Source organism: Perognathus longimembris, chromosome 7, assembly GCF_023159225.1.
Source record: "Perognathus longimembris pacificus isolate PPM17 chromosome 7, ASM2315922v1, whole genome shotgun sequence".
In the NCBI taxonomy this organism is placed as follows: Eukaryota; Metazoa; Chordata; class Mammalia; order Rodentia; family Heteromyidae; genus Perognathus; species Perognathus longimembris.
In genome coordinates, this window is record NC_063167.1 from 16532620 (window position 1) to 16549295 (window position 16676).

At 49.2% G+C, this 16676-nt stretch overlaps 1 protein-coding gene across 2 annotated transcripts; it reads left to right on the forward strand.

Annotated features, from left to right (window-relative positions):
• The first annotated feature begins 1137 nt into the window (after positions 1-1137).
• On the forward strand, positions 1138-16157 carry Nudc (nuclear distribution C, dynein complex regulator). 2 transcript variants are annotated; one of them, XM_048350604.1, is made up of 9 exons: positions 1138-1339; positions 5102-5179; positions 12572-12775; positions 12864-12929; positions 13409-13528; positions 13627-13821; positions 15205-15288; positions 15376-15494; positions 15903-16157. In XM_048350604.1, exons 1-9 carry the CDS (start codon positions 1259-1261, stop codon positions 15952-15954), a joined length of 999 nt encoding a protein of 332 aa, XP_048206561.1. In that variant the 5' UTR covers positions 1138-1258; the 3' UTR covers positions 15955-16157. The 2 variants fall into 2 exon arrangements, with proteins under 2 accessions (XP_048206561.1, XP_048206562.1); XM_048350605.1 differs by lacking the exons at positions 15205-15288; positions 15376-15494; positions 15903-16157 and adding an exon at positions 14105-14366 and having other exon boundaries at positions 1150-1339; positions 13627-13891.
• Positions 16158-16676: the final 519 nt, after the last annotated feature.

Consider the following 16676-nt stretch of genomic DNA (forward strand, 5'->3'; position numbering starts at 1 on the left):
ATGTCCTGCTCAGCCATTTACCTGCTTTGGTAGGGTTCAAATGCTGGTGGAGTCAGAGGTTACTAGGGGAGATGGACTGTGTCACCAAGAGGACTTGTTGGGCAACATTTATTATCTTGGTGAACTCACCAGGGTCCAAGATCAGGCCTTGGCCTCAGAGGGAAAAGTCATATCATACAAGTATCTGGGACTGATTTATAAAATCAGAAGCCAGTTCACCTTGAACCTTAAACCGTCACCTCAGGTGAAGTGAATGCAGGCGGTGGATGCTGGATTCAGGTTGTCTGCTGTGTTAGTCAGTTTTCTTCTGCTGTGACAAAATATCTGAGAAAAATCAACTCAGCTCAGCATACACACATTAATAACCCAAGGCATTCAGGAGATGGAGGCAGGAGGATCATGAGTTCAGAGCCAGCCTGCGCAACATAAGAAGACATAAAATTCATCTCTCTCTTTCTCTCTCTCTCTCACACACACTCACACACATTATTTTAAATAGGTGGGTGCTTGTGGTTCACATCTGTAATCCTAGTTACTCTGGAGGTTGTGACCTTAGAATCCAAGCCTGGGCCGGAAAACTCAAGTCCAATTAACTAGCACAGAGCCAGAAGGAAAGGTGTGGCTCAAGTGGTAGAGCACCAACCTTGAACCAAAAAGCCGAAAGACAGTGCCCAGGCCTTGAACAATGTGTTTAACCAATGGCGCCAGGTGGAATATGTGATGATAGTGATGAAGTAAGTCATTCCTTGGATATTACCTTCTTTCTGGGTCTCCATTGCTTCATTATAGGTATGGAAGAAATAATGACAGGAACTGTCAGTTCCACTGCTCTATAAGCTAGGAGTTTGTTAGCAAGGTGGAGGAACAAAAGCCTGTCCCTTTCTAACTTCCAACCTTGTCAGAGTTAATCAAGGGCTTTCTAGAAGGCTCCAAAGCATCTGGTGACCATAGCAACTCAAGCCAAACTCCCCGGGCTCTCGGCTCCGCCTACCGCTTCACGGATGCGTTTGTTGATTGGTTCACCCAGCCGGCCAATGGTGAACGAAGCGGGCAATTTCCCTCGCGGTGAATGGCCGCTGGTCGAGGGGGAAGGCGGGAAGAGAAGAAGTGGGCGGGCCTTGGCGGCCAGGAGCGTGCGTGTTTCCGGCTCCGCAGCGGAAGGCTGTGTAGTGGAGCCGTTGGGCCGGACGCTACCCCGAGGAGCCGGTGAGCGCGGGTCTCGAGTGCGGCGATCGGGGCGTGGATCCGAACCGGAGCGATGGTCGGGGAGCAGGAAGAGGAGCGGTTCGACGGCATGTTGCTGGCCATGGCGCAGCAGCACGAGGGCGGCGTGCAGGAGGTAACTGCCCGCGCGGCCTGGGCCCGCGGCCCGCAGGCCCCGTGGCGCCGGCCCACCCTGCGGCCCCAGCCGCGCCCGCCGCCCTCCCCGCTGCCTTTCGGGACCGAGACCACTCCATCGCCGCCCTGCTGGCCTGGCGGGCTCTCGGGATCCCCCAACGTTCTCACCCGCGCCCCAGCTTCCGCATGGGCCACCCTCCTCCCCCTGGCGGGGATCTTCCCCTTGGGTATCAGTTCCGGGCTTCTGGCGCCCCTCCGTAGTTCCTATTTTAACAATCCCAGGATTTCCCCCTCCCCCCGAGTCTTAGGATCACCCTACCTGTACACACATCGTCTGGTCCTGTCTCGCTTTGTGGTCGCTCCCGAGAGCGACGAAAACTATCACCGACGTGGTTTACCCAAATGGGGAGCCTGCCTTTTAAGTGTGCGGGTTGGGATCGGGGGCGCAAGGGTGGGGGGAGGGGAGCACGTGGTGCTTTTCTGCCTGGAATGGAATAGAACTGTATTTACAGCTGGTTCCCACCTCCTACAGATTGGCCACATTTCCCTCCCTCCAAGTCACAGTTTGCTTGTCCGAGATGGAAGCATGAATCCCAGTTTTGTCGATTTGTAGTGTCTTGAAGTGAAGGCAGTGAGTTCATTCAACAAGTGATTTGTCATGAGCGTTTCACGTGTGCTAAACACTGCTGAGACGGGATCCAGGGGATATAGTGAATAGAAGAAGCCTGCCCTCGCCTTCTTGGAGCTTACAAAGAGCTTTTCAAAAGCATAAATCATATGGGCTACCAGACCCAATAGCAACACATCGTGTATGAAGGATAGGAACAAACTGCTAGGCTGGGATGTAGCTTGGTTGCAACATTCTGAGTTCAACCCTCAGTATATATAAAAAAAAGTACAGTTAAAAAAACAAACTGGCCCAGTGCTGGTGCCTAGCTACTGAGGAGGCTGAGATCTGAGAATCATGGCTCAAAGCCATCCCAGGGAGGGAAGTCTGTGACACTCATTTCTAATAAACTACTCACAAAAAGCCCCAGATGGAGCCATGGCTCAAGTGGTAGAGGGCTAGTCTACCACCCAAGCCTAGAATAAAAGCCCCAGGACTGGCAAAAAAGAAACAAACCAAAAACAAAACTGGCACATATTCTGTTGTTTGTTTATTATTGGAGATAAGACTTTTCTGCCTGGACTGGCTTCAAACAGATCAGCTTCCTGAATAGCCAGGAATGTAGGTGTTAGCCCTGGTTGTATTTTTTTTTTTTTTTTTGGCTAGTCCTGGGGCTTGAACTCAGGGCCTGAGCACTGTCCCCAGCTTCTTTTTGCCCAAGGCTAGCACTCTACCTCTTGAGCCACAGCACCACTTCTGGCTTTTTCCATATTTTTTCAGGTAGGTGGTGCTGAGAATTCGAACCCAGGGCTTCATGTACACAAGGCGAGCACTCTTGCCCATTGGGCCATATTCCCAGTCTTCATTTTTCTCCTCTGTAAAAATGACCATTCATGTATATGAGGCAAGCACTGTACCACAAGGCCATATTTCTAGCCCTCCTGTAATTTAAAAAAATTATTTATTTTTAAAATTATATGAGTTATACAAGGGGTGGGATTCATTGTTATATTTCCACACATGTATACAATGTATTCCAATTTCACTACCTTTATCACTCTTCCTTAGCTTCACACCTTCTGGAAATAATTTCAACAGGTTTTTTGTTGCTGGTGGTGTGGGGCTTGAACTCCTGTCCCTGAGCTCTTCAGTTCAAGGCTAGCACTCTGCCCCTTGAGCCAGAGCACCACTTCTGTCTTTCTGTTGGTTAATTGGAGGTAAGAGTCTCATGGACTTTTCTTTTTTTTTTTTTTGTCAGTCCTGGGCCTTGAACTCAGGGCCTGAGCACTGTCCCTGGCTTCTTTTTGCTCAAGGCTAGCACTCTGCCACTTGAGCCACAGCACCATTTCTGGCCGTTTTCTATATATGTGGTGCTGAGGAATTGAACCCAGGGCTTCATGCATGCTAAGCAAGCACTCTTGCCACTAGGCCATATTCCCAGCCCCTCATGGGCTTTTCTAACCAGGCTGGCTCTGAACTTTGATCTTCAGCTCCCCGCCCCTGGAGTAGCTAGGATTACAGGTGTGAACCACAGGCACTGGTTCATTGTTCTATCTTTATACATGAAAAAAACCAAATACGCAGGGCTGGGAATATGGCCTAGTGGCAAGAGAGCTTGCCTTGTGTACATGAAGCCCTAGGTTCGATTCCCCAGGACCATATATATATATAAAAACAGCCAGAAGTGACGCTGTGGCTCAAGTTGCAGAGTGCTAGCTAGCCTTGGGCAAAAGGAAGAAGCAAGGGACAGTGCTCAGGCCCTGAGTTCAAGGCCTAGGAAGGGCAAAAAAAAAAAAAAAAAACACCCCCAAAATGCTTCCACCATAACCTATTCAGCCTATAATTTTTTCCTAACAGAGGTAGGAAAGCCAGTTTAGGTCAGCCTAGAACCCTTACTGTACAAAACAGCATTGGGGCAGCCTGAGAGAGATTTGCTGGTCCATCCAACAAGCTCCTCACCTAGAGAGGACCAGGCTGATTTCTTGTGTCACTGGGGGCAAGTTTTCATTGAGCTTTTCATTCCTAGTCCAGGTGCCTGGGGTGAACAAGGATTTCTAAACCCTTCGAAATGGAGGAGGTATTTCTAATCTGCATGTGTGAAAGGCTCCCTATCCTTATCACCTAAATTATAGAAACAGTGGATTTGAGAGTGAATTCATTTTTTGAGGGAATTGAAAGAATGTCTAGAAAGTACAGCCATTGAGTTTAGTTCTAGCATCCCATTTAGGACCACTCCTTGCATGTGCTAATTAACTTTAGGTCACACTGGATTGTTTCACCCATCAAGAATTTTATGGTGGCTGGGAATGTGGCTTAAAAGAGTTTTATAAATATATAGGACTTAAGGAGGTGTGCCCATCTTAAGTAAGTTGAACATGTAAGTGGGAAATGCATTAGTGTACTAAACCTGCTGAACTATGTCATAGTTGAGTAATGTATACTTGCATATAACCGACTCACCTAGTGATGGGGCAGCCGAGTAGGAGCTGAAGCTCAACAGCCCAGCATTGCAAAAGACTATTGCTTGCCCAGGAGAAGATTACAACTGAAAGCATGTTGCTTTCATATCATGGTGAAGTTTATAGGTCCTCAGGCAATCATCATAAGTTGGGGCCTAGGGCTGGGAATATGGCCTAGTGGCAAGAGCACTCACCTCGTATACATGAAGCCCTGGGTTCGATTCCCCAGCACCACATATATAGAAAATGGCCAGAAGTGGCGCTGTGGCCCAAGTGGCAAGAGTGATAGCCTTGAGCAAAAAGAAGCCAGGGACAGTGCTCAGGCCCTGAGTCCAAGGCCCAGGACTGGCAAAAAAAACAACCCCAAAAAAACATAAGTTGGGGCCTAGCTGAATTCTGAGCCACTGTGGTTGCCCTTACTGCAGATGTAGAAAGATAAGCTGTAGTTCAGGTTTCTTGCTTGTGAAGTCTGTACCAGTGGCTGTCCTGCTGTGGGCTGGAAACTGCCAAGGGTTTGCCTCCAGCACATCATTTGTTCCTCGAGATTCTAGAGCTAAAGCTCCACAGTAATGTTAAGAAACTGCTCTAAATCACCTAGCTAGTGTCTATCAGTGATGCTTAAATCTATACTCTTGGTTACATCAAGGGTTTCCATCAGGGCACCCCCACACCTTTAGTTGTCTCTTTTGTCTTTCAGCTTGTAAATACTTTCTTCAGCTTCCTTCGTCGCAAAACGGACTTTTTCATTGGAGGAGAAGAGGGGATGGCAGAGAAGGTGAGTATTGGTTTCTTTCTCCCTTGGACTGGTGTATTTCTGTAGTAGAAAGGCTCATCTGGCCTTCTGTGGCATGGCAGGAGTCTTGAGAAGTCAAGCTGTCATTGGAGCCCATTTCTTTTTTTTTTTTTTTTGGCCAGTCCTGGGCCTTGGACTCAGGGCCTGAGCACTGTCCCTGGCTTCTTCCCGCTCAAGGCTAGCACTCTGCCACTTGAGCCACAGCGCCGCTTCTGGCCGTTTTCTGTATATGTGGTGCTGGGGAATCGAACCTAGGGCCTCGTGTATCCGAGGCAGGCACTCTTGCCACTAGGCTATATCCCCAGCCCTGGAGCCCATTTCTTGCTGCATGCGTTGCCCACGTTTGCCATGTCTTCAGCAGTTTCATGAGATGGTTGTTTCTTATCATCACTTTCATGAGATCTCTTTCATGACATGGGTGTCCCTTATCCCCATTTTACAGATGAAGTTGATATATCCTGTGCAGGGTCTTAGCTGAGGTGTGGAGAACGGGGTTGAAACTAGAATCTGCTGTGAGCTTCCCTTCTGTTCACGGCATCACACTGCTGCTTGTAAAAAAAAAAAAAATGGTACAGGGGCTTGAACTTAAGCCTGGTTTGCTAGCTCAGTTGCTATTCCACCACTTGAACCATTCCTCCCAGAGGGTTTTTTTTTTTTTTTTTTTTTTTTTTGCTAGTCCTTGGGCTTGAACTGTCCCTGGCTTCTTTTACCTCGAGGCTAGCACTCTACCACTTGAACCACGGTGCCACTTCCAGCTTTTTTGTTTATGTGGTACTGAGGAATCGAACTGGAGCTTCACGCATGCTCAGCATAACCTACATTCCCGGCCCTCCCACCCAGATTTTTGTTGGTGAGTTAAGAGATGTAGTCTCATGGAATTTACTGTCCAAGCTAGCTTTGAACCACAATTGTCTGATCTCAGCTTCTGTGAATATTAGCTGGGATTACAGGTGTGGGCCACTGCCTTGAACTCAGGACCCGAGTGCTTGTTGTCCCTTAGCTTTTTTCACTCAAGACTACTGATTTGCCACTTAAGCCACATCACTTTCAGCTTTTTGATGGTTAATTGGACATGAGTCTCAGGGACTTTCTTGCTCAAGCTAGCTTCAAATGGTCATCCTCAGATCTCTTGGCCGTCTCAAAAGCTGGAATTACAGGCATGAGAAACCCAGGTTCATTTCAATTCTTAAACCACCTACCCAGGGTTAGCACAGATCTCCTCAGGTTAAAGGTTCAGTGCCATAAATCCACTCCCTTGACACACCAGTCAGGTCCCTGTTACTTGTGACCAATGGGTTGTAATTCGGTGGCTCACACAACTTCTTTAGACTTAGTAATTTGCTAGAGTGACTTGAACTTGGGAGAGTGTTTTATTTACTATAAAAGGTTCATCTTAAGACCAGCCAGCCAGAAGCAGTGCATAGGGCAAGATGTGAGCATGTGAAGCCTCCACACTCGGTCTGGGTTTGCTTCTCTCCCAGCATCTTGACATGTCCAGCAACCCAGAACTTCTCCAGGTCCTAGGAGTTCCCTATGGAGTTTTTATGCATAGGCCTGATTGACTAGATAATTGGCCACTGCCACTAACTTGATCTTCCTATACTGTTGCTTCCCTCCTGGGAAGTTGGTGAATGAGTTTGTAAGAGCCCACCTCTGATCCTACTAGGTCTTTCTGGCAACCAGCCCCATCCCACAATTCCATGTAGGGTTCCAACAAGAGAAGCTTCATTAGAGCAAAAAGATTCTTTTCACTCAGGAAATTGAAGATATAGGAGCTCTATGTCAGGAGCCTGGGACAGAGACCAAACAGTTCTTTCTTGTTGGATCTTATATCCATCCTCATGGTGTCACTTGTTTGTTCGTTGGTTGTGAGGCTTCAACTCAGCCTTGGCACTGTTCCTGAGCTCTTCAAGGCTAGTGCTCTACTACTTGGTCCACAGTGCCACTTCTGGTTTTGTGGTGGTTAATCAGATGGAGATAAGAGTTTCACAGACTTTCCTGCCCTGGCTGTGGCTGGCTTTGAACCTTGACCATCAGATCTCAACCTCCGGAGTAGCTAGGATTACAGGTGTGAGCCACCGGCACTCAGCCTCCTGGGGTCATTTAATGTTTCTTTGTCCTTTGAATTTTCTGTATGTTGGCAGTTAGATCACCAGGCTTACTTTGTTTCACATGGGTTTTTTTGTTTTTTCTGTTCTTTAGAACAGTTTTATGTACTCCATCGGCAAGCATAGAGATATTAACAGTCATTGATTAGGCCTAAATGTTGTTTGGAGGTTTGCGCCCTGCTAATACTGTACCATCCTTCATTTCTTAGCTGAAACTTCGCCTCACTAACCACTTGGTTACATTGAGAGCATATGCAGGAAAAGCGCCTTATTCCACCTTTCAGAAAAAATAACTTGATTCTCTAGTGTGCTCCAAAGGTGATGGCCTGTGGGATGGGTTTTTGCCCTGTTGTAGCAGGACTGGATTGAACAGGCTTCTCCCAAGTTCATCACAAGGGAAGTCTGTGTCAAAGGACACAGGCCAATGTGGCTCCTGATGTTAGCGTGACACTCCATATCAGTACCAGTGCCATAGTGCCAACCAAGCCATGTCCCGTTCCCTGTGCACACCCATGGGATTGCAGTCACAGCACTGCGCCTGTCTTGCAGGGCTCCTAGTAAAGGATACTTGAGTGTTCTTTGTGTTACTGATGGCTTGATATAGGATCTCCTTACATAGCCTAGACTGCTCTCAAACTTGGGATCCTGCTGCCTCAGTTTTTTTTCTTATTTATTGTCAAAGTGATGTACCGAGAGGTTACAGTTTCATATGTTAGGCATTGGATACATATCTTGTACTGTTTGTTACCTCCTCCCTCATTCCCCCCTCCCCCCTGCCTCAGTTTTTTGAGAGCTGGGATTATTCCATACGTCCAGTTCTGTTACTGATTCTTAAAGTGCCTATTTTTATTTTTTTTCTGGTCTTGGACTTCAACTCAGGGCCTGGGTGCTGTCCCTGAGTTTCTTTTGTTCAAGGCTAGTGCTGTACCATTTGAGCCACAGGACCATTTTTGGATTTTTTGTATAGTTTATTGGAGATGAGAGTCTCAGATTTTCCTGCCTGGATTGACTTTTTTTTTTTTTTTTTTGGCCAGTCCTGGGGCTTGAACTCAAGGCCTGAGCACTGTCCCTGGCTTCTTTTTGCTCAAGGCTAGCACTCTACCACTTGAACCACAGTGCCACTTCTGGCTCAGGAATCAAACCTAGGGCTTCATGTATACGAAGTGAGCACTTTACCACGAGGCCATATTCCCAGCCCCCTGGATTGGCTTTGAACTAACAGTCATCCTTAGATCTCAGCCTCCTAAGTAGTTATGATTACAGGTGTGAGCCACTGATGCCTGGCTTTGATGTTCTTTTTGTTGCTGTTGTTGTTGGTGCCATTCTGGGCTTGAACTCAGGGCCTGGGCTCTATTCCTGAGCCTCTCTGTGCTCTAGTGTTTTACCACTTGAGCCACAGCGCCACTTTTGGCTTTTTCTTTTCCTTTTTTTTGTGTCAGTCCCGGAGCTTGAACTCAGGGACTGAGCACTGTCCCTGGCTTCTTTTTTTCTCAAGGCTAACTACTCTGCCACTTGAGCCACAGCGCCACTTCTGGCCGTTTTCTATATGTGGTGCTAAGGATTCAAACCCAGGGCTTCATGTATACGAGGCAAGCATTCTTGCCACTGGGCAATATTCCCAGCCCCACTCTTGGCTTTTTCTGTATATGTGGTGCTGAGGAATTGAACCCAGGGCCTCATGCATAGTAGGAAAGCACTCCACTGCTAGGCTACATTCCCAGCCCTAGATTCCCTATTTTTATGAACACAATTTCCAGTGGATTCACTTGTTTGTATATGCATGTATATAGTTATGCTGGTTCAGGAGCTTGAACTTATGCTCTTAGCATACTTGCTCATGGAGTTTTACCACTTGAGCCATATCTTCAGTCTGTCTTTTTTCTGGTTAATTGGAAATGGAGTGTTGAGGACTTTTTTTCCCTGCGGTCTCAGCTTCCTTAGTAGCTAGGATTACAGGCATGAGCCACTGACCCACCAGGGAAAAATTCACGTTTTAATAGAAACTTTTGTAAAATTCTGTCTTCAGCAAAATTTGTGTGGTACTTTGACTGTTAGAAAGGTGTAGCAAGCAAGGACCATGAGGCACAGGCCTCATCATTCCACTCAAGTGGGAAGGCACTGTCAGTGAGGTTAAGGTTTAATTCTGGGGTTTTGGGAAGGAGAAAGGGCACTTAGTGAAAGTCCTGAAAGATTTTGCAGGAGGGTGCAGCCCTTGAGCAGCCTGAAAGTCTCAGTGGGATCAGGATAGCTCCAAGGTGGGCGGAAGGTGTCCCCGGTGTAAGAGGCACAGAACAAGCAAGGTGCAGAGTTGAGGAAGCCTGTGGCAGGAAAAGAACTACCGGGGGAAAGTGTGAATCCATGGAGATGGGGCAGTGCACAACCCACACAAATGTAGTCTCATCCCGGGGTCCTCAAGGAGCAAGCCAGGCGGAAAAGCAGGAGCGGGAATTGCATTGCAGGGGATCTGTGGGCCATTCTGATCAGGGGCTACTGTTTATGGTAGAGGCCTGGGAGGGACATAGAGAAGGATTGGGGATGGGGAGGGGGTTCAGCCTGAGGCAGCCATGATGGCAGGGACATTAGGTCTGATAAGATTGGTCCCTGGTGGGTGTTCACAGATGGCTGTCCTCTGTCCTTGGACTCCTGGTTGAATGGTGATGCCGCTCTGTACATGGGAAACTGGGGGAAGAGGAAGTGGCCTAAGGGAACTAGCTTCTTGGTAAGGCTGGTTAGGCTTTCTGGGTACGACTAAATGTGCCATTCCAGTCCAGTGGTCTCTGATGCGGAGGGGGCAGAGTGGGGTGGGTCAGGACATGAGGCAGAGTTGCTGGGGTGTGAAGGAGTTCAGCCAGATGTATTTGTTGAGAATCCTCACCAGAGGTAGCCAGTGGCCTGTTGCCAAGCATTAGTTTGAATTGCTTGGGACTGGCCAGTCTGGTAGGAACCATTTACTCTAAGCCACCTAGCCTGGTGGAGGAGGGCCTGTGCTCACCTATTGCTCACCCACCCTTCCCTCCTGCCCCTTCCTTCCTAAGGAGGTGTCTGGCTACTCTGAAGTCCGGGTTGGCACCCCTGGGGAGGCTGCAATACAGGATGACCATCAGTGGGAAGGGACTGGGAGGAAGGGTCAGAGGCGTCTGTGATTGGCCTTGACTCCCTGATGGTTCAGTTCTGCTCTCATTTAACCTCCAGGAGCTCCACAGGCTAGGGCAAATGGGATGTGACATGATTCACTGGGGCTGGGTGGGGGAGGGCCCTGTTCCTACCTCCCCTTGGCCACAAGTTGGCACATGGCTTGAGTTCAAGGTCCCTCTGATTAGGACAAGCCCTGTGGTAGATCAGCCTCTGATGAGCAGTTGTCTCGACCTGATGTTTCTCTCCTTTTCTTTCTTTCTTTTTTTTTTTCTGTTGTTGGTCATGGGGCTTGAACTCAGGGCTTGTGCATTGTCCCTGAATTCTTTCACTCAAAACTAGAGCTTTGAGCCATAGCTCCACTTCCAGTTTTCTGGCAGTTTATTGGAGATGAGAGTCTCACAGACTTTTCTGCCTTGGCTGGCTTTGAATGGCGATCCTCAGATCTTCAGATCTCCTCCTGAGTAGCTAGGATTGCAGGTGTGAGCCACCAACACCCAGCCTGATATTTCTCTTGATGGCAGACTGACCTAGGGGTGGCTTGCCACCCCCTTTGTTAACTTATGTGCTTGTCAGGAGAGGGGAGACTAGAGTTCTCTTGCAGTGTGGTGTTGGGGCTGAGGGGTTGGGAGTAGTGATGGATGCGTACAGGTGAATGAGAATCCGTGGGTACTTGGCAGGACCCTGGGTCTTGGAGTTCATGGCTGATTTGTGGCTGAGCCCTTACGGACCTCTTTCCTTCCTCCAGCTGTGGGTCAGACGGGCTTGGAAGGTAGTTTACTGACCCCCATTCCTTGATGAGTGCCCTGTGGGGCCTTTTTAGGCATACATATTTGAGTGTGTGCCATGTGTGGTGGCCACCCACTTGAGTTTTCTATAGGTGTGTCCTGAGCCTGCTGCAGGATGAGGTACAGACCCTGGGGTGGCTTCTGGAGAGTGAGGAGGAGCTTGCCATGTGACTTGGGAGTGGAGCAGACTCCAAGGCTGCTTTCAGAGAGGTGCAGAGAGAGCACCTCAGGGTCACACTCTAGAAGTCCAGGTTTTGTAGGTCGGGGGTAGGGCCTGAAAGTGAGCATTGTTTTCCCCAGTTTTGCTTTTGAGACATAGGCTTACATGTAACCCAGGCTGATCTAGAACTCAAAATCCTTCTGCCTCCTGTGTACTGAAATTACACACCCGGCACCACCATGCCTGGGTGCTGATGCTGCAAGTGAGGGGAGCTCCTGGGGAGCTGCTGGCTCCCCATAGCAAAGGGGGGGGTCCTCCCCATTCCTGCTTGCTGACCCCCACAGCCCCAGACAGTAGAGAAATGAGCGCTTTATGTGTGCCTCTGATGAGACAAGGATTGTGCCAGGTTCCTATAGGTATTGTCATAATCATACCTCCTGACATATGAGACTTAAGGCTTAGAAGGGCTGGAGATGTGACAGTGGTAGAGTGCTTGCCTAGCATGCATGAAGCCCTGGGTTCGATTCCTTAGTACCACATACACAGAAAAAGCCAGAAGTGGGGCTGTGGCTCAAGTGGTAGAGGTAGAGCAATAGCCTTGAGCTGAAGAGCTCCAGGCCCCTGAGTTCAAGCCCCAAGACTGGCAAAAAGAAAAAAAAATGGCTTGGAAAGACGCACTTATCTCAGGCCACACAGTCAGATAGTGATAGTCAACTAGGTTAGTCCTTCGGTGGCTGGGGGGCCAGTCAGCTGAGGAGGGCTTAATTGTAGAGAAAGGATTTTTTATTTTTTTTTGGCCAGTCCTGGGGCTTGAACTCAAGGCCTGAGCACTCTCCCAGAGCTTCTTTTGCTCAAGGCAGCACTCTTACCACTTGAACCACAATGCCACTTCTGGCTTTTTCTATTTATGTGGTGCTGAGGAATTGAACCCAGGGCCACATATATGCAAGGCACGCACTCTACCATTAAGCCATATTCCAAGCTTTAGAAAAAGGCTTTTTAGGAGCGCTTTACTTCTTTATTGTAGCTATTATCGATTGAGCCAGGAGCTTTGCAGTATTCTCATTACTCTAGAAGATGAGTGTAGTGTTGTCATTTTGCAGATGAGGAAACTGACGTTGTTACATAGTGTTGGTGCATGTTCCAGGCCTTGGCATGTCCTCATCGTGTTTGCTGCCTTCCCTAGCTCATCACACAGACCTTTAACCACCACAACCAGTTGGCACAGAAGGCCCGGAGAGAAAAGCGAGCTCGGCAGGAGACTGAGCGGCGGGAGAAGGCAGAGCGAGCAGCCAGGCTGGCCAAGGAGGCCAAGGCAGAGACCTCTGGGCCACAGATCAAGGAGCTGACTGATGAGGAGGCCGAGAGGCTGCAGCTGGAGATTGACCAGGTGAGGTTTGGTTCCCTCCTTCATACCCCAGACTCCTGTTGCCCTGGAAAGTGAGGCCCTGTGGCCAACTGTGTGCCCTTTGCTATAGAAAAAGGATGCAGAGAATCACGAGGCCCAGCTCAAGAATGGCAGCATTGGCTCACCAGGAAAGCAGGTGAGATGGATTGGAGAAAAACACTTCATGCTAGGCAGGAGCTCGGAAACCAGCTTTTTTATCCTTAAAAGCCCTTGCTTGCTTGCCTTTCCCTGCCCTCAGCTTTGGGTTCTCCCTACACATCAGGAACAAATGGATTTGGATTAAAAATAATAATAAAGCCACTGGCGTTAATCCTTGGCAGGAAAGCCAAGAGCCAGAGAAGATGCTGGCTGTTCAGTTGTCATCTATAGTGGCTGAGGTCTGTGGGGGCCAACTCATGTGATAGTCTGAATTCTTCACAGGCAAAAGTTAGAGCCTACTTTTCCTTCCAGTTCCTGTGGACCCAGTCACTGGGGGAGTGGCGGGGTTTTGCCTTTCCGCAGTGCCGGCAGGGGCCAGTTCTGTTTTGTGGTTGTATGCCTAGTGCCAGTCCTGGGCTTGGCCCAGTGGGGTTCCAATCTGTTTTTGTCAAGTAAGTGATCCCTGACTGTGAATAGGATGCTGAGGAGGAAGAAGAGGAGGAAGATGAGAAGGACAAAGGAAAACTGAAGCCCAACCTAGGCAATGGGGCTGACCTGCCTAATTACCGCTGGACCCAGACCCTGTCAGAGCTGGATGTGAGTGGTGGCTCACGCCAGGGGTGGAGGTTTGGGAACCAACCTGGAGACTTGGCAGTCCCTGGCAGCCCCTCCTGACTTCTTGTGCCCATATGCAGCTGGCAGTGCCCTTCCGTGTCAACTTCCGGCTGAAGGGGAAGGATGTGATAGTGGATATCCAGCGGCGTCACCTCAGGGTGGGGCTCAAGGGGCAACCAGCAGTCATTGATGGGGAGCTGTACAATGAGGTGAAGGTGGAGGAGAGCTCGTGGCTCATTGAGGATGGCAAGGTGGTGACAGTGCATCTGGAGAAGGTATGTGAGGTCTGCGGACTCTGGCTGTGCTGGGGCCTTGTGGAAGGACCTTACTTACTCCAAGATTCTTTTTTTTTTTTTTTTGGCCAGTCCTGGGGCTTGGGCTCAGGGCCTGAGCACTGTCCCTGGCTTCCTTTTTGCTCAAGGCTAGCACTCTGCCACTTGAGCCACAGCGCCACTTCTGGCCATTTTCTGTATATGTGGTGCTGGGGAATCGAACCCATGGCCTCATGTATATGAGGCAGGCACTCTTGCCACTAGGCCATATCCCCAGCCCCACTACTCCAAGATTCTTGAAGCAATCTGTCCTTGGTTTGGGTCAAGAAGAAAGGGATTTTCCTGACAGCTGTCTTCTAGGAAGGATGGGCAAAGTTGAACTGTCTTTGGTGCCAAACCTTTTCTCTCCCATCAAGTTTGCACAAGTATCTAGTCCTGTTCATATTCGAATGACTGTTGTGCACCAGGTGCTGCGGACAGGTTTGTGCTCTCAGGAGGCTCCAATCCTTGACTGCCCTTCCTTCCCTGACAGCTGGGACACACCAGGAGAGGGCCGGGGGCTCTAAGGACAGCTGTCCTAGCTGCTGCTCACTCATCCCTCTATACTCTTGGTTGGGCTTGCCTTTCCTCTGTTGGAATCTTTCTCTCCTTCCTTTTGGGGCACTGCTTGTGTCTTCTGGCTTATTAGCATCTTGCCTTCCACCTTGAGTGACCATGATCAGCTCTGTACTTTTTTCTGCTATCACACACATTTTTTTTGTGTGTGTGTGTGCCAATCCTGGGGCTTGAACCCAGGTCTGGGCACTGTCACTGAACTTTTTTGCTCAAGGTTTTAGTGTTTTACCACTTGAGACACAGCTTCACTTCTGGCCTTTTTTGTTGCTTAACTGGAGATGAGTTGCTCAGACTTTCCTGCCCGTGCTGCCTTTGAACCCTGATTCTTAGATCTCAGCCTCCCTGAGCAGCTAGGATTACAGGCATAAGCCACCAACACAGGGTGCACTACTAGGGCTTGTGTGCAGGGCCCCATGTGTTTGGTGTTCTACCACTTGAGCCACACTTCTGTTTCTAGTCTTTTGCTGGTTATTGGAAATAAGTGTCTTGATTTTGAACCACGATCCTCAGATCTCAAGTCTCCCAAGTAGTTAGGATTATAGACATGAGCTACTAGCACCCAGCTTGTCACACCAGTTTGTAAACACAAGCCTCCTTGTTTTGTCTCCCTGGGTTCTAGGAAGGCCACGGTCTGGCTTTTTGCCCCTGATTTCAGTATAGACCTATGTGGGGCTTAGGTGCAAAATGTGGATGATTCTGGAAGGGTTGAACAGTGTTTCTTGGTCACAGAGTGAACCCCTTCCCACTCCTTGGTTGTCCTCCTTTTTATAGATTAATAAGATGGAGTGGTGGAGCCGCTTGGTGTCCAGTGACCCCGAGATCAATACCAAAAAGATAAACCCTGAGAACTCTAAGGTGAGCCCTGGCTGGTAAGGGAAGCTCGAGCAGGGGAGAGGCGGGCTGGAGGTGGTCATCACGCTATGTCCCTGTCCTTGTCTTCAGCTGTCAGACCTGGACAGTGAGACCCGCAGCATGGTGGAAAAAATGATGTATGATCAGAGACAGAAGTCCATGGGGCTGCCCACCTCAGATGAGCAGAAGAAACAGGAAATTCTAAAGAAGTGAGCGATTGGGAAGTGGGGAGGGTGGGTGCTGGGGGCTTACACCTGGGTAACAGCAGGGAGCAGGCTGCTGAGCTGGTTTTGGGAGCTGCCCTGCCTCCTTTCAGCCATGAGCTAGCTAGTTTATGGCCTTGGTTTGCTTACTTTGATCACTCATTAGGTCATCTTGAGGGCAAGGCCAGCTTTTGCATTGCAAGGGGGTAACTGGTGGTCATTGCCACCTACAAACAGGGCCAGTGTTGGCACCTCTGTTTCCAGCCTCCAGCTCAATTGGCCCCTCAGATCCTGGGGCTCTGCCTAGCCTGGCTCTACTCACGGCTGTAAGAGGCAGAGCTGACATTTGCGTGGGGACGGTGGATTAGCTTGAGGGGGACAGCCTATTTGACTCTTCTGCTTGTACTCTTCCAGGTTCATGGATCAGCATCCAGAGATGGATTTCTCCAAAGCCAAATTCAACTAGTTTCCTGAACTCACGGGGCTAGTCCCCAGTCATCTAACTTCCTTTCCTGTCCTTCTTGGGACTTGGGAGCCTCAGGGCTGAGCCAGGCTCAGGACTGGCCCAGGCGTGTGGGTTCCAAGGTATCATATGGGAGAAGGGCTGAGGCCTCCAGGGTCTTGTCCTCCCCAGTTGCTCTTCTGTTACACATTAAAGCTATTTACCCAGCTCTGTGTCTACCCTCTCCTCCCTCTGGCCTATGTACGGCTGCTGCTGGAACTAGGGTTTTGGCTTCTAGCCCAGACTGTGCCACGTGACTTAGGGCAGGTCCTTGTAGGGCCTCAATTTCTCATTACTTAAGAGGAAGTATTAGGGCAAGGCTTTTTAGTCTGTGGTTCTGAGCAAAGGTGTGTTTTTGCCTACAAAGACCAGAACATGTCTGGTTCTCAAAGGGGCCTGTGACTCAGCAAAGACCAATTTAGATGCCCTCCTGAATCAAGTGTTTTTCAAACTATAAACTTTCCCAGAGGGCTGGGAATATGGCCTGGTGGCAAGTGCTTGCTTCCTATACGTGAAGCCGTAGGTTCAATTCCCCAGCACCACATATATAGAAAATGGCCAGAAGTGGCGCTGTGGCTCAAGTGGCAGAGTGTTAGCCTTGAGCAAAGAGAAGCCAGGGACAGTGCTCAGGCCCTGAGTCCAAGCCCAGGACTGGCAAAAACAAAAACAAACTTTCCCATAGGCAG

Coding starts and splice junctions, on each gene's coding strand:
- Nudc (XM_048350604.1), top strand. CDS start 1,259: ATGGTCGGGGAGCAGGAAGAGGAGCGGTTCGACGGCATGTTGCTGGCC. Junction 12,930..13,408: donor TTGGCTCACCAGGAAAGCAG/GTGAGATGGATT, acceptor GACTGTGAATAG/GATGCTGAGGAGGAAGAAGA. Junction 15,495..15,902: donor AAACAGGAAATTCTAAAGAA/GTGAGCGATTGG, acceptor GTACTCTTCCAG/GTTCATGGATCAGCATCCAG.